Source organism: Polypterus senegalus, chromosome 2 (assembly GCF_016835505.1).
Source record: "Polypterus senegalus isolate Bchr_013 chromosome 2, ASM1683550v1, whole genome shotgun sequence".
NCBI classification, from domain to species: Eukaryota; Metazoa; Chordata; class Cladistia; order Polypteriformes; family Polypteridae; genus Polypterus; species Polypterus senegalus.
Window position 1 is genome coordinate 129,477,616 of NC_053155.1, and position 25,104 is coordinate 129,502,719.

Below are 25,104 nucleotides of genomic sequence, written 5' to 3' on the forward strand. Positions count from 1 at the left end.
CCCTTTTATTGGTTAGATGTATGTATTATTAATTTACTATAGGTGCAGCCCAGGGAAACTCTGGGTTTTATTTTCTAAAGTGAATATATTACTGCAGTAGCTCAGAATAATCTTCCTGTCACTGTTTCATCAGAACTTTGCTGATCTTTCTTTTATATTTTCCAACTAGCAGAATACCCGCGCTTCGCAGTGGAAAAGTAGTGTGTTAAAGAAGTTATGAAAAAGAAAAGGAAACATTTTAAAAATAACGTAACATGATTGGTGATGCAATTGTTTTGTCATTGATATGAATGTTGTTGTCATATCTATATATATATATATATATATATATATATATATATATATATATATATATATACACACTCACCTAAAGGATTATTAGGAACATCTGTTCAATTTCTCATTAATGCAACTATCTAATCAACCAATCACATGGCAGTTGCTTCAATGCATTTAGGGGTGTGGTCCTGGTCAAGACAATCTCCTGAACTCTAAACTGAATGTCAGAATGGGAAAGAAAGGTGATTTAAGCAATTTTGAGCGTGGCATGGTTGTTGGTGCCAGACGGGCCAGTCTGAGTATTTCACAATCTGCTCAGTTACTGGGATTTTCATGCACAACCATTTCTAGGGTTTACAAAGAATGGTGTGAAAAGGGAAAAACATCCAGTATGCGGCAGTCCTGTGGGCGAAAATGCCTTGTTGATGCTAGAGGTCAGAGGAGAATGGGCCGACTGATTCAAGCTGATAGGACAGCAACTTTGACTGAAATAACAACTCGTTACAACCGAGGTATGCAGCAAAGCATTTGTGAAGCCACAACGCGCACAATCTTGAGGCGGATGGGCTACAACAGCAGAAGACCCCACCGGGTACCACTCATCTCCACTACAAATAGGAAAAAGAGGCTACAATTTGCACGAGCTCACCAAAATTGGACAGTTGAAGACTGGAAAAATGTTGCCTGGTCTGATGAGTCTTGATTTCTGTTGAGACATTCAAATGGTAGAGTCAGAATTTGGCGTAAACAGAATGAGAACATGGATCCATCATGCCTTGTTACCACTGTGCATGCTGGTGGTGGTGGTGTAATGGTGTGGGGGATGTTTTCTTGGCACACTTTAAGGCCCCTTAGTGCCAGTTGGGCATCGTTTAAATGCCACGGGCTACCTGAGCATTGTTTCGGACTATGTCCATCCCTTCATGACCACCATGTACCCATCCTCTGATGGCTACTTCCAGCAGGATAATGCACCATGTCACAAAGCACGAATCATTTCAAATTGGTTTCTTGAACATGACGATGAGTTCACTGTACTAAAATGGCCCCTACAGTCACCAGATCTCAACCCAATAGAGCATCTTTGGGATGTGGTGGAACGGGAGCTTCGTGCCCTGGATGTGCATCCCACAAATCTCCATCAACTGCAAGATGTTATCCTATCAATATGGGCCAACATTTCTAAAGAATGCTTTCAGTACCTTGTTGAATCAATGCCACGTAGAATTAAGGCAGTTCTGAAGACGAAAGGGGGTCAAACACTGTATTAGTATGGTGTTCCTAATAATCCTTTAGGTGAGTGTATATATATACATACATGTGTACATATATACACACACACATATACTATGGGGTGCCAAACAGGCAAATACATTGATTTTCCAAAGTCATTCCCGAATATATAAAGTCAAAACTTGAATATATAAAGTCACTGTCTGAATATATAAAGTCAAAACTTGAATATATAAAGTCAGCGTCGGTATATATAAAGTCAAAACTTTTTTCTGAATATGTAAAGTCTAAACTTGAATATATAAAGTCAGCGCTGGAATATATAAAGTCAAAATTTGAATATGTAAAGTCATTCCCGAATATATAAAGTCAAAACTTGAATATATAAAGTCAGTGTCGGAGTATATAAACTCACTCCTGAATATATAAAGTGAAAGTCAAAATCTATTGATTAAAACGACTCTGAACTGAACTAAGGTAACAAAAACGTATTCAGAAAAATAAATTAAAAAAACACTGTTCGTTTAATGTTTTGAAAATGATGCGTGTGCCCTGCCCAGGATTGGTTCCTGCCTTTCTCCCAGCGTGGGCTGGGATTGGCTCCAGCAGATCCCCGTGACCCTGTGGTCAGATTCAACGGGTTGGGAAATGGATGGATATTCCAGCGCTGACTTTGTATATGCCGACGCTGACTTTATATATTTAAGTTTTGACTTTATATATTCCAGCGCTTACTTTATATATTGAGAAATATTCCAATGCCGTCTTTATATACTCAGGTTTTGACTTTATATATTTGGGAATGACTTTATATATTCAAGTTTTGACTTTATATATTCCGACAGTGACTTTATATAATCAAGATTTGACTTTATATATTCGGGAATGACTTTATATATAAAAGTTTTGACTTTATATAGTTAAATTTAGTCATCATTGCATAACTTTTTCTTTACCATAGAAATTTAAAGACTAAATTCAACTTCCATTCCTAAAAAAGATATTTCTGGCGACTAAATAGAACCTACTTATATCCAAATTCGAGCTATTGAGTTGTCGCCTGCCTGCCTGAATAAGTCATCCTCGCTTCGCTCTTAGTTTTTACCGTTCATTTAATCATGGCTAGTGGCGGAAAAATTATAAAATGGAAGGAGGATTACACTGAGTATGGCTTTACCAAAACAATTATTGATGGCGAATCGATTATTCATAAAGCTTCAATTGGTGATCTGTTTTTCTGTGTTAACCTCATATTTTTTCATACTTCTTCTCAAACCAAGGGGGTGCGAAGGTAAAATGAATCGGGAAGCGCTGATCAATGTAATCGGTGTACCAGGAAATCATGCATTGACAGAAGTTCCCCTTTGCTTGTATTGCAAAGTGTGATTAAATGCGTGATTTTTTAATGCGTTATGGAGCACATGCATCGAAGCTTCTCAGCTGTGCTTGTGCTAAGAAAAGGAAACATTTTAAAATAACGTAACACGATTGTCAATGTAACCTTTTGTTAATAGTGCCTGGAGGATTCAGTGTGGAGAAACTGTAGAGACAGCGTGTGTATTAACTTGTGGATTTTTCTGTGAGTATTTGGTGGCAGCGTCACAAAGTCGCTTCCGTAACACTGCGTTATAGTGATGGGTCGTTTTTGAACGATTCATTCATTTTGAGCGAATCTTTAACGTGACTCGAGAAGAACGAGTCGTCTCGTGGGAGTAATTTGTTCAGTCGCGCATGCGCATTTGCACAACTTCCTATAGTTTCTGTTTTGGAATTGATTCACTTGTTTCGAGTCTTCGGGTTTTTCGAGTCGTTCGTTCATCACGTGACAGCCCCATAAGCTTAACCAACTCAGTCTGAGCCGGAAAAAGAATTGATTAGTTCATCACTCGAGTCTTCGGGTTTGAGTCGTTCGATCATTACGTGACAGCCCCATAAGCTTAACCTATGCAGTCTGAGCCGGAAAGAGAATTGAACGAATTGACTCGAAAAAAGATTCGTTCGACCGAGACTCAAAGGTCCGAGTCGGTAAAAAGATCCGAACTTCCCATCACTACTGCGTTAGCTGCGGAGCTCAGCTCAGTGAATGGGAGGGGAGATGATGACGTGACTCCCCCACCCGCCTTAACTGTCAATCCCCCACAAACACAGTCTCTCAGAATTTGCATAAGCACAGCCCTTCAGGTGCAATTTTAACTTGGTTACAAAGTGATCATGCACTTTCACTCCAGTTTCAGCCAACATGACATTCCAAAATGAAGGACAAGCTTTCATCTATGCTACATATAAAAGTTAAATCTCATCACTTTAAGCCTAGTTTTTCTTATTTGTAGATTATTTCCTGTTATTTTCTGGTATTTTGGGCCATTTTTTTATTTGTATGATTTTTATTTTTTTTTGTTTTATGCATTTTTAATGTGGCCTTGAGTGTTTTGAAAGTTGCAACTACATGCAATGTATAATAATAATTATGGGGCATCCAAGGTTGATCAGAGAATTGGAGCATGAGATGTGAACAGTGACAGATATAAGATATAACAAGAATAATAATATTGTGGATACGAGTAAGAAGTGGCTTAATTTATTGTTTGTGACAACTGGTTAACTCCCTGAGATGTGATGAGCCATTTAAGGTCATTTATAAATCTGGTGGGAATCAGTGTAGGTATAGTGTGTCTGGAGCACTTGGAGGAGCCCCCGGATTCACTGGTGAGGAGGTTATATCTACTACTGACCTGTGAATGTATGGAAGTTGTTCAGGAAGGTCTGGAATATATTTAAAGGGGTAAATATTGTTAATGGTGCTTAGCTTGTTGTCATTGCAACTCTCATCAGAATAAATTTGTCAGATAATTTATGGATGTATAAATGTTTTAATGCCAGTAATATCTGCCAGAAAAAAGTAGTTGAAACAGGCAGGCTTTTACTTTATTCTGCTTCACATGTTCAAAGTAATGTTGTTGCCAAATCCATTCATCCTGTATCTGTTAGCTTGATTTATTGTATGTTTCTAAATATTTCTTTCATTTACTAAAGTGTTATTTTGTAAATTCCACTTTTGGGAAAAGTTGTATATGTTATATCAGTTATGTATACTTTATATATATATATATATATATATATATAGTTTTTGAACATTTATGTTAATGTTAGGTTGGTTTGGTGTTTTTTCTGTAATTATTTTTAATTCTAAATCTCTTAAGTAATCTGAGCTATCATCTGGAAAGAGTTTTGTATAAGGAGTTCAACCTTAATCTGATTTTGAGCATTTAGCACATAAACAATTTATCAGGAGCAGAAGTTGATAGAAAATACTGACATATATTTAATGTGTTTAGTTTTCAAAATGCTGTTGCAGAATAAGGGATCGGGGCTGATTATCACTGATGAAAATTTTTAATTCGTGACATTATATTTAACAAAGAAAGTTTTCTTCCGAAGTGCATTAATACTTGTGTTAACTCCCAACACTTGTCCAGTCACAAATGCAAGAATGTGTCAATACTGCATGAGAAAAAATACCAAGGGTTATTTTATATCCTCATTAATTTATGTAAATAACTAAAGCATTATGTTTTTTTAGAATATATACAGTATTTTTCCAATTTGTAAAAATAAACAACTGAGAGCTAGCAGCTCATTTCTCCATAGAAAGATGAAATATGCAGTTCACACAGACCTGAAAAAATGTGGTCCACAGTGGCAGTTAATACTACAAGATTTCTGGTACCTAATCATAAAAGTCATAAAATTAATGCCGCATTTTACCCTCTGGGAGGATCATTTTTATGCAAGTCATCAACAATAATCAAAATGTTTTTATCTAGGCGTCCATGTGTTACAGCTTGAACGACAAATAGAGCAGAAAACTTGCCAAGACTTTCAACATAATAGCAGTTCAAACCAGTATTTCTAAGTGTCATTTTTATATAAAGTGCAGCATGCTTGAGGCTTTTAGTGAGTTGCCTCTGAATAAAAACATATCTAGGGCTTGTGTGTTGATGTTTTTATCTTTAATTTTTTTAATTGTCTTACGCAACAAATAATTTTAGGGTAACTTGCTAGCAGAAAGGAGTTGGCAGCAGGGTGTAAGAGTCAGCACAGAATATTGGTCAACCCAGTTTGCCTAATCAGTCTGCAAGATTCTCTGTGTCTTTATGTGTCTTTCATCCTCTCCCACAGTAATGTTAAGTTTGTGATGTCACATCAGTACATTTCAGACTCATTGATATCTGGGAAGTTGAGGAGTTATTCTAAACAGTTGCTGATAATTTGCCAAATCTAAAATAACTTGCTAGGGCCACAACTCTCAAACCTTAGCAAGATTGCAATGAATATGCAACCAATTAGTGCTTTTGAACCTCACCAGACACAGTTTAAAAAGGAGTTTCTAAGGACATCCTAAAAGTTCTGGTCTTGTTCAATTTGTTGTTCTCCTTCCAAATTATCAACATTATGGCATCCCTGTGTTTTACTTTGTTCACTAGTTCTGTCACATCCTTTCAATGTTTAGCAGCCATACAGAGTCTCTAGCAGACTACCGATATTTTTGACCTTCTAAACCACATATACTACATTTCAACCGGGAGATCTTTGCTGTAGCCCACATGCTAATGTTAGGCTGAAAGTATACTATTAATGACTGTCTGTTTATTCCACATTCTCGGATTTTCAGAGCAAGAAAGGGGCTTCAGTTTTCAAATTTAAATATAAAATCAAAGAATCACTTGAACATAATGTTTTTGAACTACAGTAGATTCCCATGAAGTCGCAGTTCAGGGTTCGTGGCCTCAGTCATTTGTGGATTTTTCCTTAGAACCTAACTATTAATTGTTAGCGGAAAGCACAAATATCCTCCGCAATTTTTTATGGCTTTTGTCGTGGTAATACGGTGCTTTAGAGACAATAGGAAGCAACCGCTAAGGGAAACACGGTTTGGGATGGTGAATGTAATCATTTCAAGAGCGTTATTCATTTCTCCTTGCTGCTGATTGATTGCTGCCCTGTGACGCATCTCCAGCTAAATGGGCTTACCACCACTGAGGGAAATGCGGTTTGGGATATTGAAAGTAGCCAATCTGAGAGCGTTATTCATTTCTCCTTGCTGCTGATTGAGTGTTGCCCTGTGATGCATCTTCAGCCGAGTGTCCTCAACATTTCCAAGATGTCGCCAAAGCACCCTGCGCCTTCTAAGGCTTCTGGCTGTGAGCCTAAGCGCCAGAAGCAGTTTAAAACACTCCAGGAGAAGGTTGACTACTGGATTTGCTCTGGGAACTAAAATGTTATGCTGCAGTAGCGCGCCACTAAGGCATTAATGAAAGCACTATATGTTACATAAAGAAGAACGAGGCAACGATCCAGAGTACCGTATCTGTAAGCTTCTGTGATAGTTCCAAAAAGGTTACGACCAAAAAGAATAAAAATATCGTCAGGATGGAATCTGCCTTGGCATTGTGGATCACCGACTGCAGGAAGAAAAACATCCCCTTGGGCAGTAACATCATCCATGAGAAAGCATGGAAACTGTACCTGCAGTTTGCTATAGGAGACAATGCAGAAGGTACCGAAGAACCACAACCAGGACCATCAACAGCACTGGAGCCTGAAGATTTTCAAGCCAGTAAGGGATGGTTTGATCATTTTCAGAAGCGATTTACAAGGGATGATTGAAGCTTGGGATCCCTATACAGTATGGTTCGGGCTCTCACAGTTAATAATGGCATTGATGCTGCCATTCAGACATATAAAGCACTTCTCGCCACCATGAAGAAACAACGACAGCAACTTCCCATCACAATGTTCCTGAAACCTATAAAGAAAAGCCAGCACGAAACCCCACCAGAAGAAGACCTGTCCAAAGATACGACTCCTCCTGAAGCGCCTGAAGAAGAGGCGCCACCTGAGGAGTTTTAAATCCTCTGTATCGTACTGCACAGCTACTTCATCTTCATCATCAATATCATTCATCATTGGTGAGTACCCGTACATTTTACTGTATTTTAATTAAATGAAATTATTATGTATTTACTCTACTTATGACAAAGAAAATGCAGTTGCATGAATTACAGTACATATAGCAGTAACATCGGTATTCGCGGGAGACATAGCAGTACAGTACATGTCAACATTTTGTCATTTATTACTAAAACATGAAAAACATTTATGTTTTAACAATGTATTTACGTAGATTGTTGTAGACACAGAACACACATCAACTTATTTCTCCTTACAATTCTGGATAGCTCACTCCCAGGGAAGCAATCAAGGCAGAAACTGGGAGAATTTCTTGCCCGTTCTGAGGCGGTGGGGGGATGGTATTGCAGGCTGCTTGCTGCTTGGTCTTATCGACACATTTACAAGACAAAAGAGGCTGATGGAGAGGTGCAAAAGGGTTTAAGGTGGGCCGGATTTACGAGTTTTTTTGTTGGCTCTGGTAATTCTAGTGTTAAACTTCACTTCAGACATTTGGTATATCTATAAAACATTTTTAGATATCTCAAAAGGAGTTTCTGTTATCATTATATTTTACCTCAGACAGGGTTCTTCCCCTGGCCAGTGTTCAATGTTTTGTTCCATGTCCTTTTTGTTGTTTGTTGAGCCATTTATTTGTTAATGTTACTTTTTTTTGTTGTTGTTGTATTTTCTTTATCAGTGTTATGTTCCATGTGTTTAGTGGGTGGTCCTCCAAAAAATGGGGCCACCTGCCTATTATCGACAGGAACAGCCCTCCACTCCTTAAATCCAGAGGGTCTCCCACGGTTCCTGGCAGTTTGATGTGATTGCACTCAGCAGTTGTTGAGTTTGTATGTCTTTCGCGTTGCTTTTTGTAGAAGTCTGGATTTTACAGTCTAATGCATTATGACCTTTGCACTGGAATCTGTTTTGGGACTTGTTTGCCTTTGTGTTACATGCAATTCCATTTTGCCTCTTGTGCCCCACTGAGCTTTCTTTTGTGCCTCTGGGCATTTTGTGAAAATAAACCTTTTAATTTTATAAAAGTTTTACATAACCCTTTTAGTAGCTAGCCAGGGTTCTTTATGGAAGTTCCCCCTCTAATGGGTATTATTGGAAGTACTTTTGGGAGTTGTGTGCTTTGGGACTCCTATTTTTTGTTATATGTTTTAAAATGTATTCCAAGAGATACAGTGATCCCTTGCTGTATCGCGCTTTGACTTTCGCGGTTTTGCTCTATCGCGGATTTTATATGTAAGCATATGTAAATGTATATTGGATTTTTCGCTGATTCGCGGATTTCTGCGGACAATGGGTCTTTTAATTTATGGTACGTGCTTCCTCAGTTTGTTTGCCCAGTTGATTTCATACAAGGGACGCTATTGGCGGATGGCTTAAAAGCTACCCAATCAGAGCACGTATTACATATTAACTAAAACTCCTCAATGCTATAAGATATGCCTCCTGCGCGGTGCTCGATTGTTTGCTTGTCTCTGCCTCTATCTCACCCTCTCTGACATTCTCTGCGCCTGACGGAGGGGGTGTGAGCAGAGGTGCTGCTTGCACAGAAGCTGTTTGCTTAGTGGATACGGAAGCTCCTCTAAGAAATGCCGCTTTATCAAGGTGCGTCCAAAAGCACACTTATTCATTTTTTGATTGTTTGCTTTAATCTCGCGCTCCTCTCTCTCTGACGTTCTCTGTGCTTGACGGAGGAGATGTGAGCAGAGGGGCTTTTTGCACAGAGGCTGTTTGCTTAGAAGATACGGACGCTCCTGTAAAAAATGCTGAAAGGCTACCTTCGCATTGATCCCTTCATTGCCGCTGCTTTATTGCAGTGCTTGCATACTTAAAAGCGCAACAGCCCTATTGATTTTTCATTGTTTACTTTACTCTCTGTCTTTGACATTCTCCGCTCCTTACGCGCACTTTGAAGAGGAAGATATGTTTGCATTCTTTTAATTGTGAGAAAGAACTGTCATCTCTGTCTTGTCATGGAGCACAGTTTAAACTTTTGACTAAAGGGTGTTATGTCATGTCTAGAGGGCTCTAATAATGTTAAAAAACGTATTTAGAAGGTCGTAAACAGGTTTTCTATGCTCTAACTGCGAAAATATTAGATTTATAAATAAAGAATCCTACTTCGTGGAAATTCATTTATCTGTCTGGAGCGGATTAATCGCGATAAACAAGGGTTTACTGTATAAATGTGCGGAGAATATTTATAAACAGTGTGGGAGAGTTTCTAAGGGCTTAAAATATATAAAAATAATCATACAAACATATGGTTTCTACTTCGCGGATTTTCACCTATCGCGGGGGGTTCTGGAACGCAACCCCCGCGATCGAGGAGGGATTACTGTATTTCAGATTTTTTAAATATGTTTAAAGATATCTGAAAATAACAACAAAGTAATTTTCTTATGCATTTTGAGACATTTTTAAAATACACTGGAACATTCTGTAGGAAGTGATTTGAGATCACTGGAAATTCATTTCAGACATCACTAGATGCACTGCAGAAATCTTTAAATATATGGCAGCATTTTTTGAGCTCTCTTGGAATAGGTTCCAGATATCTGAAAAGTTGAACTGCATTTTGAGATATCTGTAATGCGTTTTGTGATATGTTTAATTTGGATGTCAATAAAATGTTCTGACTGATCAGACACTGCCTGCTGTATGTTTTGCACTTTGTTTAATTTTGAGTTGGTGACAGTGCAGTTAGTGTGTTTATAAAGGTGCTTGCAACCCAGCATGATGCTTACAGTTATACTGCAAAATGTCAAATTGTTGTTAGTTGAACCAAATATTGCTTCCACGTTCAGTTAGGAATAAGTTATGGTTCAGCTTTAAAGCAGAGGCATCAGAGTATTTTTTAGGTACTTGCCACATCCCTTTTTATAACAAAATTTTGACAGCAAACCCCACCACTTTCATTTTGTCAGTTCAGAAGTCTACATACTCTTAGTGACATTTCATCCAAGGCACTGTATAGTTTAAAACAAGAAAAAGCATTGCACTGGATTGGACTGGTCAGAGCTCACTCTCAATCCTATAGACAAAATGTGAACTTGCTTAAACAGAGCTAAGTTAGGATTATGTAAAAATATAGTTGGGAAGAAAAAAATGCCAAATACAGTCTTGCTAAGTTGGTATCAAATGAATTTTTTATGCCAAAGGTTTCACTTAAATACTCATTATAGCTGTTTCTAGAAAGTTTGTCTTTTTTGTGGTTCTTACAAGTTTTCCCTTGTGCTGGTTATGCTGGGGTCGATACAAAAGAGGAAATCAGTTTAACAAAAAGCTGCAATAGTTTGCCAATTACAGATTAGAAGTTAGGTCATTTTTATATGACATTTTTTCCCTGTGTTAAGTCCTGCGATTGTTTCAAATATGTGTTTTCTGCTTTCTAAAAGGCATAATTGCATATATAAATTTAGCATCTTATTGTGCTCCAGAAAACTATTCCGGCACATTCTAGTACATATTATTTTGTGGAGTTGATGCTAGGTTAATTTTGTGAGTGGCAGATTACGGTCTCCCAGAATGAAATGAATTTTCTTTATCTAAAGAATATTGGATTTCTGCTTTAAAAAGCATTTAAGTGGAAGTGGTTATATGAAAATTTTGAAGAAATCAGTGAAAAATGAGTTGCATTGAAATCAAAGTGCCCTAATTGTAAACAGCACAATGAAGAGTGATGCTGCTTCTCATTTGCAGGAGTCTCCAATGCCTTTGTAAAAAAAGAACAGATTCTGCCTAAGCCCTGTTTTCTCACGCAGTGGACGAAAGTTGGCAGAATTTATTGATGGACTTTACCATCTATGATCTTAGGTGCACTTCCTTACTGTATAAATCAAAGCTGTTCTCTTTATTTGTGTAAGAGTTGCATCGGATTTGCCCCAAGGTTGATGGCTTTCTGCAAATATTTTTCAATTGTCTGCAGCTTGCTCTGTTTCACAACAAGGAGGCTCTGTATTCAAGCACACATAAACTGACTGAATTACCTCACTTTTGAATGCTGTGCTCTTAACTGAGTAAACAAGGTATTTTCTGTTTCATATGCTGCATGGGCCTAATAAAACTAGATGTTAGCTTTTACCGGAAAAAAGTACTGTTGCAAATATGATGGTGGCTTTTTAGGGTTTGGCAGTGATGCATGTTTTTTAAGCAATTAAGATATAATTTCATCTGAAATATAACACTAGTCTGTTTTAAACAGCTCTCAGGAACTTATGAAAATAAAAATGTAATTGAAAGTTAACTGTGGGTCACTGTCGTTATTAGGAAAGTGCCTCCTTTGAAATAAAGGATTGTAAATATTCTTCTGTTTCGCAGGGAAGTGATGCTCTATGACTATTGTCTTCATTTTATTTATTTGAATTTTTTGTGGGTTTTTTTTCCTGGTTCTTTTGTATTCAAAATTAGTTTAAACTTTGCATCAGCAGTACTTTAAGTGTTACATGTTACATCTTTATTGATTTTCAACAATAGCTGCACCTGAAATTCACTGCCTGGCAAATGCTTTAAGGTATGCAGTAGACAGTATGATCTGCACAATGGACTAGTAACCAAATTCTCACAGGCTATTCCTTTCTTCATGTTTGGTTGTTTGATTTAGAACATGTCCTTAACACATGGCTATAAGTAATTTGATGTGAAAATCATAGAGATTTGTCATTATTAACAAACCAATAAAAGTCTAATGGGCCCTTTAGAAAAAAGTCTTTTCATGTAAAAAACTTTATTAGTGTTTACCTTCCTATAAGTTTCTGCGATTGAGTTTCACATACTGTATTAGTCAAAATTCCACATTTCTTTTGTAGTTGTTTTCATTCCTGCAGAATGTGCTCTTTGTGGAGGCCTAATTTGTTATTCATTAACTAGTAGGGTAGCTGTGGACATTTCCAGTAGACTTTCTGCAGTATGATCTTTGTTTTTAGAAAAAACACTGCTTTCTATATTACTTAATAAAATACATTTACAATAGGGTAAAAGATGTTTCAAACAATCAACCAAGGTTTTGAGATAGACGGATCCTTATTTTCCTGATTTTCAATACAACGTGAACTTAAATTCAAAACAAGCAATGACAAACAAAGAATAACTGGGAGATTAGGCATTTATCAGTCAAGTACTTTAAATGCATCATTCATTTTATATACTTTAAAGTAGTAAATGTTGCCACGGTTTGTCTTAGGTTTAGGCCCATTGCCTTTATAAAATTGTCATAGTCCGCTACTTTTCTCTCACATCATATTTTCCTCAGGTACTCCTTTTTCCCCTCCCACCTTCCAAAGAGTGTTAAGGTTAACTGGTAACTCTAAAATACCCACAGTGTGCATTTATACAAATTTGTCTGCAATGGGCTTATGCTTCATTCAGGGTGGGCACTTAGTAGGATTGATTGTTTGATTATCCTGGGATAGATCCCATGTCTTCCACTTTATTAAAAACCGGGTTAAGCAGGTTCAGGAAAAGAATGGATGAAATAAGGGTATTTTAAACAAGTTGGTTAGGGTAGATTTATTTACTGAAATCTTCATGGATGTAAAGGACATTCAGGTCTTTCAAACTACAGTCCAGTTATTCTGCTAATACTCTTCCTGTATTGGAGTGTGCTTTAGCTAATTTTTGGCAATGTGCCCTATTTGTGTTTTCATTGCACTTCTGTGTTTCCATCCAGTTCTTTTTCCTTTGGATAAACTTAGCAGTATAACAAAAATAATCAATATAAATTACCTCACTCAAACCAAGGAAAGGAAAGATTCTTTCATTTGCAGCCAAGCATTTTGCAAATGTTCACAATGTTCTTGTGTCTTTGATAAACCATTATTGTTATAAATACAAGCTTTGTTCTTTTGACATCTTCTAATTGGAATTGGTTATATTAAAAGAATCCCACAATCCAATATTTTATAGTAATGTAGCTGTCATTTTATAATAGTTGTCACTTGCCAAATTATTTATACTATAAACTACAAGAAATTCTGTAGATGCAGCTGCTATAGTACAAATGGAACAGTTGATTATGGACATAGACACAAGGTTCTTACTTAATTATTTGTTTTCTTTTACTGCCCCAAAATTGTTATTTTTGGTTTTTGAGAATTGACTCCATTTTGAGAATGGTGAGCTGTGAAATAGAGCGATCAAGAACTATCATTTAAAAGGTGTGGCTTTTCTAATCATTTTAGCATTTAAAAGTGGTTGTAACAATATGTATAAATGCTAAATGGGAACTATTTTGTTTTAAAATGTGTTAAATGATTACATTTTAAATTAGTGCTCTCCGGATGATATCTCATCAGATGAAAGATTGTGAAGATGTTTAATAAACTAGAAGTTTATAGTGTAGGCATGTATGAACTTTTTTCTGTTGTACTACTTCAGTACTTATAATGTATAATTTCTATGATTGGTTAACATTTCCATTGTTTTTTCATTTTAATGATGTGTATTGGTATCTGAGCCAGCATACTATGAACCCCACTGTGCAAAAAATAAAATTAAATAAACTTAATAAAAACTTATCTGTGATCTTTTAGTTGCATACTCCTTTAATACTATTGGTATATTTCAACATAATAATAAAATAATACAGATGTAACCCCCTTAGATTTGCATTTGTTGTTTTTTTTTACATTCATCATGATTTTATGGAGGAGGGAAGAGTATTTATACATTCACATTCTATTTATCTTAGCAAGATCTGGAGAAAGTTGCTCATTTTTATGAGTTTCTCACTTGGGCCAGGCCAGAGTATCTTAAAGTCTGATTTAACTTGTTAAATTTATTATAACTACCACATTGGAGTACCTTACGTCAGTACACTTCTGTATGGTTCAGAAGGCATTTTTTGTTGTAAAGTGTTTATTGTTTTTTTTTTTAAATAAACATGATGTGATAGATCTTTCTCAGATATTCATATGTAATTGCTTAAATCCATATACTGTATATGTCTTTTATACATTTTCAATGAAAGCACATTTATTTTAGACCTACATTGTCATTTTTATAACAATCTGCTTCAGAGTTGTTCTTCTTGGTAATTTAAATAATCATATTGGCTCCCCTAGTTGCTCACTGACTTCTGAGATTTTGTCTGCATTGTATTGCAGTAGTGATTTGTAAGAGCCTTTCCAATAAAGTTTCTGCTTTAATTATAACAAAAAAACTGTTCTCCCATACTACTGATTCTCATCTTGGTAATGCTACACTCTTTATTTATTCTAGTGCTTCTTTTGATACAGTTGATTATAACATTTTACTTTTTCATCTTTGCAGTGTAGGAGGGGGTGTATTATTACTCAGTTACAGTTAATTATGAGTTTTATGTTTGGCAATCCTGTTAATCAATATGGTTGAGTTAGGGATCTCTGTTTCACTTTCCAGCCAAAACAATAGAGTAGAGCTTTCACTGCCTTTGCTTAGGCAGGCATTTATGAACTGTTTGAAAATGCCTCAAATATTCATAAATTGTTGAAAGTCTCGGGCATTAACACATTTGATTGACCCCTTGCAAATAGTGCAGCAAGTGGCCTGTTTTTTACTTTTTCTGTTGTGGTTCGATGTTCTACCGCAACAATGGATTAAGAAAAGACCAGTCTAAAATGTATACACGGAGATATCCGCGTACAATACCGCCCGTGTTACGTATGTCTCGGAGGAACCCTTCGCGCTTACGTGGCGGTACACCGGATCCTCCGCTTCCGTAATCCTCGGGCGGAGACTTAATTTCACAAATAACCCAGCCATGCTTGCCTTTCACCTCGGAAACGCTCAAGGAGACTGCCAAGTTACTGAAAATAAAGCATTTAAAACCTCGTGTATCATCCTCAAACCGATGGGCTAGTGGAGAGATTCAATCAAACTCTCAAGCAAATGCTACGTAAGGTAGTCAGCAAGGATGGGAGGAATTGGGACCAACTCCTCCCCTTGTCCTCTTTGCCTACCGGAAGTCCTCAAGCCTCTACGGGTTCTCTCCCTTTGAATTACTATACGGAAGACAGCCCCGGGCTTATTAGATATTTTAAAAGAGGGCTATAATAGTATATATAGATGATGTAATAAGACCTATACTAAAAGTCATATCGAGGAGGCACAATCAGCACAGGCCCGCCTGTATGACCGTGGCACGACTCTCCGGGAGTTCCAACCGGGGGATCGCGTCATGGTATTGGTTCCTACTTCACACTCTAAACTGCTCGCACATATATTTGGTGAAACAGCCCAATCGCCGACCAGCTGAGCGAATATATATATAGTAAGTGCCCTTATATCCGCCGTCCCAGAGGTGGTAAGTGAACAACCAGGTATATATATGGAACTGGAAATCAAGCGAATGCTGGCACTAGGAGTGATCGAGGAAAGTAGTAGTCCCTGGTCCAGCCCCATGACGGCAGTTGGAGGTTTTGCAATGACTTCCGTCGGCTCAACCAAGTTTCCGATTTGATGCTTATCCCATGCCTCGCGTGGACGACCTCCTCGAGACTGGGACCAGCCAAATTCTTGACTACACTTGACATGACAAAGGGGTACTGGCAGGTTCCTTTAACGGAGTCCGCAAGGAAAAACCGCTTAGCACTCCTAGCGGACACTGGCAGTATCGTGTCCTTCCATTCGGGTTACACGGGCGCCTGCGACTTTTCAGCGCCTGGTGGACAAAGGGCTCCAGCCCCATAACTCGCTCTGTGCTGCCTATCTGGATGACGTTGTCATCTATTCCAGCACCTGGAAGGAGCACATACAGCAGGTCACAGCAGTATTACGGACATTGGGAGAGGCGGGCTCGCATCAACCCCAAGAAATGTTACTTGGTTGAGAGAAGCCAAATATTTGGGCTACCTAGTGGGCGGGTACTGTGAGGCCACAGTGTTCCAAGTTGCAAGCCATAATGGCCTGGCCCGTCCAAAACCAAGCGGCAAGTCCAATCCTTTCTCGGTTTGGCGGGTACTAGCTTCTCCGAGAGGCGCGCCTTGACCGACTTGACAAAGAAAAGAGCTCCTAATACGGTGGTATGGTCTGATAAGCGGGGCTGCATCAGTGACTTAAAAGGGCTCTGACTTCAGCACCTATCTTAATCTCCCCTAACTTCTCTCTCCCTTTTGTCCTCCAGACGGACGCCGGACACAGGCTTGGGAGCCGTGTTGAGCCAAAGCGCCGACGGTGTTGAACACCCGCTATGTACCTGAGCCGGAAACTGTTGGACGGAGACCAGGTACGCGGCGGTGGAGAAGGAGGCTTTGGCGATCAAATGGGCGGTGACGCAGCTGCGGTACTACCTCTTGGGTCGCGTGTTCATTTCTTTATATTTATATATATTTCTATATTTATATATATTTCTATATTTATATACTGTATATATGTATAATACAGAGAGAAAGAGACAAAAGACAATAATAAACAATCCAAAACATAAAATTACTTCGCCTCTGGTTTTTACAATATATATATATATAATATTTCTCCTATAGAAAAAGACACATAACTTAAGAACTCTGATCTTTCAGTTCATGTGTTGGATAAGTTCTTTAGATATTAAGCTTCTCATGTTTGCACTGTGGTGTTCATTTGCTCACAGCTATTCTCTGCATTGTATTCCCACAACACCCCTGGGTTATCTGTGTGTGTGAGAGAGTGTGTACATGTGAGATGTTATTCTGTACTTTCTTACTGGATTCTGGATGAGAACCTCATAATACCTAGAACGTATCCTTCACAAGGTTGGTACTTTTCAGTTAAAGTCACACCAATGCCATCATACATTATCTGACTTTGCCCTATTTATTAAATTACAATTAACTGTTCTCAGAAACAAAATAGTCGTACTTATAGTTTTTGTGTGCAATGCTTTTTTCTTTTCCTAGTTGTCTTTCTCCAGACACATGGAATTTTCTTCAACAGGCTTGCTTTCTTTTGTTTTAGGAGCTTGTCACCTTCTTCGTCTTGGTTGCACCTTCTGATTTTGAGGGGTACTACAGTTTCACTTTGAGGTTTTCATATACACAACATCCTTCGCTGCTAGCAAAATTATATCTTCTGAGCAACTAGTGATCACTCAGTTACTTTTTCAGCAAGATAAACACATGGCCTTATACAGTTTCTCTTTTGCTTGTGCACTTGCTATTCTTTAACAAGGTTTGGACTAATGTCACTCTCATCAAACTCCAGTACAGACAAGTTTCAGTCTCTGTTACAGTACATCCTATTAACAATGGGTTCTGGCTACAGCCAGGTTGAGAGCTACAAGCTTGATGAGTAAGAGAGATGAGTTAGGGAGTCTTTGTTGTTTTTAAATGAAGGAATAGAGGTCTTGCCATTGGTTTCTTGGGTGCACATAAGCCCATCCTTTTAGTTTGATCAATGGTGCAATGTTTTCTCCTTCACAGTTGTCAGTTGTTGAGTTCTAGATGTTTGTTTGAGCTGAGTGCTTACCTTGTACCACAAGAAGATGAGTCTGAGGTGTAATTTGTTGATTGATCATTTTGTTTGATAAGCTGCAGAGTCTACATTCCAAAGAGGGGCCCCACCATGCAAACTGATACCTTTTAGCTGGGAATAAGAGTGCCTGGCATCAGCGTTTTAAGCCAGGACTTGTGTTCTAACAATAGAAAAAAATGGGTAATGTCAGTCTGTTCTACAAAAGTTTGTAGGCCCCAGCATACTGACAGACAGTATTTAATTTCTATTGTAAAACATTTCGTCAGTTTCTCAAGGTCTCCAACAATGGTGTCTCTTTGTCCCCCGATTATTTATAATCTACATACTTCCCCTGTGTTCTGTTATTCAAAAGTAGAGCTTATAAATTGCATTTCTGTTCTAATATACTTAAGAGCTCTCTTAAATATGCCCAAGTACATGTCCCTCTAGTCCTTTTCCACCTTTCTTGGATGAATTTCTTATGGAATATTAAGCACTGGATCACATGAGCTGAGCTGTGAAAAGACTGGGATTCTGCTTGTAGGGAGTAAGCTACCCTTAAAATGTCAGTGATTTCATTCTTTCCTTAAATATCAATGTAGTCATTATCGTAATACAATATGCTAATCTATGGTATTTTTTTATTCTCAACTGCCCTGCATTTTTACTTTTGATAGTCAAATACACAAAAAGGTCCAACAAGGACCTCGCTACTCTGCCTCAAAATATGCTCACCCCAGGCAGCCAGACCTCTAGATATAGACTTTCAGAACTAAACAGGCCCAAAATGTGTCAATAGCTTTAAAAACTGCAAACATTATGTTTATATATCCCCAGAAATACAAAAAGGAGAGAATCTTTAAAACCTCTGGCTTAAACTACAAGGCCAATAAAATATCTTTTATAAATGAGAAATTTATTCACAAATATCAACAATGAGAACAAAAATGTGAAAAGTTTTAATTGCCTATGAATGCAATCCAAAATAAACAAATCCAATCTGTAATGCAGAAACTAAATCCAGAAAATTCTAAGCAATACTCTCCGCAATGATTTTTTCTCCAACATCAATGCTGCTGTACCATAGGTGTACTCAGTAACGGTCCTGGAGGTCCACAATGGCTGCAAGTTTTTGATTCAACCAGTTTCATAATTAGAAGCCAGGCCTAACCAAAATGAAACTTGGTATTTAATAATATGACTTGTTAGTGCATTCTTTCTTCCGAGACAAAAATTGTGTATTTTTTGTTTTCTGAGAATTTTATCTATATGTTTTGTTGTTCTTCCCATCTCTATTATTTATTTCAAAACATTGTACTACCACAAACACTTCATGATACATGTACATAGGTTTAAATAGAAGTACATTAGATGGAGCACAAGTGGTTCCTTTTTCATTTGCACTTCATTATTAGTTGATGGCTGGTTAAAAAAACAGGCAACAATTAAAATCCCAGTGCAGCAGTTTAAAAGTAAAATAGGCAGTTAAGGGTTCTTAATTGTGATAAGCAAGTTAACAAAGACTGAGCCCAAAACGATTGCTTTATTAGTAAATGTACAGGTTCTAACAAAGCATCTGGTTAAAGCAAAAACCTGCAGCTGCTTCAGGCCTCCAGGACCGTAGTTGAGTAATCTTGCTGTACAGGGGCCATCTCCTCAACTCAATATAACGGCTGAGGGCAGCCCCACAATAGTGATGTCTTGGTCAGTTTCCCTCTACAAAACACAAGTAATAAATTCAAATTACTTAAATGCACAATACATAAAATATAAATCGTAAATAAACTTAACAGTATTAAAAAATTACATAAAAACAAAAATACACATAACAAATAATAATTACAAAATGACAAAAATAAAACCAAAAATAAGCCTAAGCCAGGGAACAAACCTGAAACATGGCAATTTTATTATTACTGTTTGAGTGGTTTCTTGTTTTTTTATTCCCTGTTAATGTTGTATCTTTTCAAGTTTTTGTTCTTTGTTTTATCATATATTTACATACTATATAACCTTTTGAAGTGATCTTGGGCCTGTAAAATGGTGCTATATAAGTATAACATTGTTATTTTATGAATACATAGAAAATGACTAAAGAGTACAAAAACGGTGGCCTACTGAGAATCAATCCATGGTCCTTGGAGCTGTGAGATATCAGTGGTTATCACTGCATCATCATGTCACTTTACGTAAAATATGTTTGCTGAGATTACGATTGTCATAGCTTGCCTAATATAAACAGGATCTCTCTCAGTTTGATTTCCAGAAGTTAAAAAAAAAAAAAAAGAAAGAAAATGATTTCCCTTTGTAGGTCTGATGTATAGTGCATAGTTTTTGGTGAGATGCTTTAATGTAATGTTTCTGAGTAAAATGATTGATTTGATATTATCTTGGGTCTTCTTGGATCATTTCTAAAGATAACTGCTGCAGATGTTAAACTGACCTCCCACTGTTTTTCTAAAGGTGAAATATGTTTTATTTTTAAAAGCTGATTTATTTAAGAAAGCTGTTCTGATGAAATAAGGCTCTTTTTACTGTGAGATCAAAGATAAGTGAATAAAAACATTTAGAGATTTTAAAAGGGCAGAACTATGTGCCTTGACTACATGTGAAAATATTACGACTATTACTTCTACTTCTTTTGCAAAGCACACATACAATTAAAGGATATGTTTCCATTACAATTAAATCTTTGACTTGTGTTACTTATCAAACATAGTAAAATGAAAACACAAAATCTATAACAATTTTAAAATATTTTTTTCTTTGAATTTCCTTAAAGCAAGTTTGAAGTTTGAATAAATAGACAAAACACCAAACAGTGTGGTGTTTCAGCAGGTGGCAGTGCTGATGCCCAAGAGATGGCTTGGTGCATTGTGACAGTGGCAAGGAAGTAAAAAGAATTCGAAAAACGTGCTTGCTACAACTCTATTATTACTGTAGTGCCGCCTCCTTAACACACAAAATGTGTGTGGATGTAATCCAAAGTGTCTGTCTGGCAATGCTGGCTAATGGCTTGGCTACCAGCAGCCTGCCAATGACCTGGCCCTCGATCTTGCATCTAGTGACATTTAAAACATTATGGTAGGCTAGTCTTTGTCTTTCTGTAACCTAACTTATTAACTAGGTTGATCTGATCAGGCATTTTTCCACTTGTACCTCAATCAGTGAAAGTAGAATTAACAACCCTTTTGTGTTATCGGCAGGATGCAGTGCATCACCACCCAAGGTGCATTGCTGTTCAGAGGGCTAAAACTAATTGATAGCTATTTGTGAAAGTAAACAAGCTATGTCTATAGTCTTATTTCCAAAAATGTTGTCTTTTTCCATTAATATATTTGTAATTGGAGCACAAGGAGATTTGGCAACTTGTTTAGGGGTCATATGGTGAATTTAAGTTGGGGACCAAAGAGAGAAATTTTTTGCTTTAGAGCCGGCTGTCTGGCTAGAATATAAACTATTTTTATACTTCTGTGTATCTTACTTTGTTTCTCTTTATTTCTTCTTCAGTGATCATCATCATCAGATATCCTGTGCAATCCCAGTCCCTGTGAAAACCCATTTAAACTCCTCTTCCGGATTTGAAGCAAGTCATCCCACTGGAACTATCTGCCCAGACAAAGGACTACGCAAGCGGGCCAGCTCTGAAACTGATAAACAACAATATAAAACGCCTCCTCCTAGCTACAATACAGCTACCACTCAGCCTATAGCCATTACTACACCTTCAAACAGTCCAGCACCTAAACTGGTGTCCTCTTCGCTAGATGCAGCCATTGACTTAACTAAAACCACAGAGGCAGAGAAGTATTTGTGCGATGGAGATTCAACTTCTGAGTCATCAAAAGACGCTACTCACAAGGAAGGATCCAGCCCCCACTTTATTAGTGCAATGAATGGCTCGGCCTTACCTGTTGAGCGACTGAGCACTGATGGCCATTCTCTCACGTTAAGCAGTGAGCTTTGTTGCTCTGTCGAGCAAGCTGAAGAGATTATGGGGACAGAGGCTACAGGTTTCAGTGAAGTGGAGCATTTGGAAGGGTTTCAGTGCATTCCTGTTGACCATGCTGTGGCCGTGGAATGTGATGAGCAGGTCCTTGGGGAGCTGGATGCAGCTGGCTTTGAAGAATTCTCCCGTCGTATCTATGCACTAAGTGAAAACACGTCAAGCTTTCGCAGACCACGCAAAAACTCAGACAAGTGAAACTTGGTTATATAATGATTTGGTATGAACATTTACCAGACTTACAAAATATATATATATATATATATATATATATATATATATATATATATATATATGGAATGAAGATCAATTTGCACTTCATGAAACATTTGTATAATCTATAAGCCAAATTATGTTTAATAACCATCCCCACTTGCAGTGAAAACAAACTAAGAAGAGAATGAATTTTATTATCCCTTAATTATGTTTGATATTTAGCATGTCGGACACAACTGGTATTAGTCTACCTGTAGACATGTTGTGACCCAGATCAAAAAGACCTTATCTCATTTCAAATTCTGCAAAATTCAGTCCTTTACCCAAAGTACCCAGTCAGTTGTAACATTCATTGTTAGAAGCGGAAGGTCACCTTTGATTTTATCTTGCTAATTTAAAGTTATTATACATTTGATGAGTACCACACGATTCAGAAATGCAGTCTCTAGTGATTCTATTTGTGCTAGACATTTGAAACAATTATTGGTCACACAGCAGATTATAAGTTCAGACTGGATGTTCTCACTGCTTTAAAAATATTCAAAGAGCGTTTCTTGCATACATTTAATATTTTGAACATGATGATAGTTTAGCAGGAAAACAGACGACTTAATCCACTAGAATCAATTAAATTCTATAATACTGTAGAAGTGAATGTACAGTACAGTGGATAGTTTTAAAATGGTCGAGAAAGGCATATTTACATACATTGGCAGTGAATGGGCACCTTTAACTAAGACATGATGTAAACCACTCACAGTTGCCAATCTTTGTTTATTTTATATCATCCAGACATGGGAGTTAGAAAACCTAACATTGCATATTAAACTTCATTTCATTGAATGTGTATTTTTGTGGCTTTTAGGCCATATAACCCATTTTTTCATTCTTTTATGAAAAAGCAAGAGAAGCATATTTACAAGAATACTTTCTCAGCTTTCTGTATGCATTGCCTGAATTGTTTCCTATTTTTCAACTTTTATTGTAGCTGAACAGAGTCTGCCCTGGTTTATGAGAGCTAAATTATTCCAACAGCAACAATTCATGCTGCTATTTTTTAACGCTTCAATAATCAGTGTTACACTTGCACTTATTTCTGAACGTGTATTGATAACATATCTGCATTTTTTATTTTTGTAAGGTAAGTGAAATATATACAGAATGTCTAACTGCCAGTCTGTCTAAAAATTAAAAATGTCTAAACTTTGACCTCATGCATTTTTCCTTTAATCCTTAGCCACTTATCATGATCAGTTTTTAGTCCTTTAAAAAGTTGGCTTCCATGGTGAGATAGAGGAGATAAATGTTCAATTTCTCTCTCTCAAGAGTTCAGTGACCTTGTTAAGTTGTTGTCAGCACCCTATCAGAAGAGCAAATAAAGATACATATGTGCTTTGTGAAAGATTCATTCTGTCTTTTGTTAACATCAAGCTTCTGAGGGCGTTATTTAGAAATGGATAAGCAATGTTCAAAAAGAAAAACACTAAAATGTCCCTTTTGAATCATTCCTTTTAGTATAATAATTATACTCTTAGCAGTTCTTCTTTAAATTGTCAATATTCTGTAAGAAATGCATTGGTTATTTTAAAAATAACATAACAAGGTAAGGTGTAATAACCAATTCCTGTTTTGATTTTTTTAATATTAAAAGTACAGTTACAATTTTTATAAGATCCATTACAGTACAAAAAATATGTTATTTGCCACACCAGTCGAATGTTTGCAGACCATTTTGTATTGGCTGAAAGCATTTGGTTTATACACAGACCTGTGTTTGTATTCATTCAGTCATGTGATAAGGTAAGTACACCTTTTAATGCTTTGTTTTTACAGTGGTGTGAAAAACTATTTGCCCCCTTCCTGATTTCTTATTCTTTTGCATGTTTGTCACACAAAATGTTTCTGATCATTAAACACATTTAACCATTAGTCAAATATAACACAAGTAAACACAAAATGCAGTTTTAAATGATGGTTTTATTATTTAGGGAGAAAAAAAAATCCAAACCTACGTGGCCCTGTGTGAAAAGGTAATTGCCCCCTGAACCTAATAACTGGTTGGGCCACCCTTAGCAGCAATAACTGCAATCAAGCGTTTGCGATAACTTGCAATGAGTCTTTTACAGCGCTCTGGAGGAATTTTGGCCCACTCATCTTTGCAGAATTGTTGTAATTCAGCTTTATTTGAGGGTTTTCTAGCATGAACCGCCTTTTTAAGGTCATGCCATAGCATCTCAATTGGATTCAGGTCAGGACTTTGACTAGGCCACTCCAAAGTCTTCATTTTGTTTTTCTTCAGCCATTCAGAGGTGGATTTGCTGGTGTGTTTTGGGTCATTGTCCTGTTGCAGCACCCAAGATCGCTTCAGCTTGAGTTGACGAACAGATGGCTGGACATTCTCCTTCAGGATTTTTTGGTAGACAGTAGAATTCATTGTTCCATCTATCACAGCAAGCCTTCCAGGTCCTGAAGCAGCAAAACAATCCCAGACCATCACACTATCACCACCATATTTTACTGTTGGTATGATGTTCTTTTTCTGAAATGCTGTGTTCCTTTTACGCCTGATGTAACGGGACATTTGCCTTCCAAAAAGTTCAACTTTTGTCTCATCAGTCCACAAGGTATTTTCCTAAAAGTCTTGGCAATCATTGAGATGTTTCTTAGCAAAACTGAGACGAGCCCTAATGTTCTTTTTGCTTAACAGTGGTTTCGTCTTGGAAATCTGCCATGCAGGGCGTTTTGCCCAGTCTCTTTCTTATGGTGGAGTCGTGAACACTGACCTTAATTGAGGCAAGTGAGGCCTGCAGTTCTTTAAACGTTGTCCTGGGGTCTTTTGTGACCTCTCTGATGAGTCGTCTCTGCGCTTTTGGGGTAATTTTGGTCGGCCGGCCACTCCTGGGAAGGTTCACCACTGTTCCATGTTTTTGCCATTTGTGGATAATGGCTCTCACTGTGGTTCGCTGGAGTCCCAAAGCTTTAGAAATGGCTTTATAACC

At 37.4% G+C, this 25,104-nt stretch overlaps 1 protein-coding gene across 2 annotated transcripts in view; it reads left to right on the plus strand.

The window, feature by feature from the left end:
* Positions 1 to 23,445, plus strand: part of uvrag (UV radiation resistance associated gene) — a 331,183-nt gene extending 307,738 nt beyond the window's left edge. For both annotated transcript variants that reach the window (XM_039744584.1, XM_039744585.1), the window contains one exon: positions 21,394 to 23,445. In XM_039744584.1, coding sequence (XP_039600518.1) covers positions 21,394 to 22,087 — 694 coding nt within the window. In that variant the 3' untranslated portion in view covers positions 22,088 to 23,445. The remainder of the gene's footprint in view (positions 1 to 21,393) is intronic.
* The last annotated feature ends 1,659 nt before the right edge of the window (positions 23,446 to 25,104 follow it).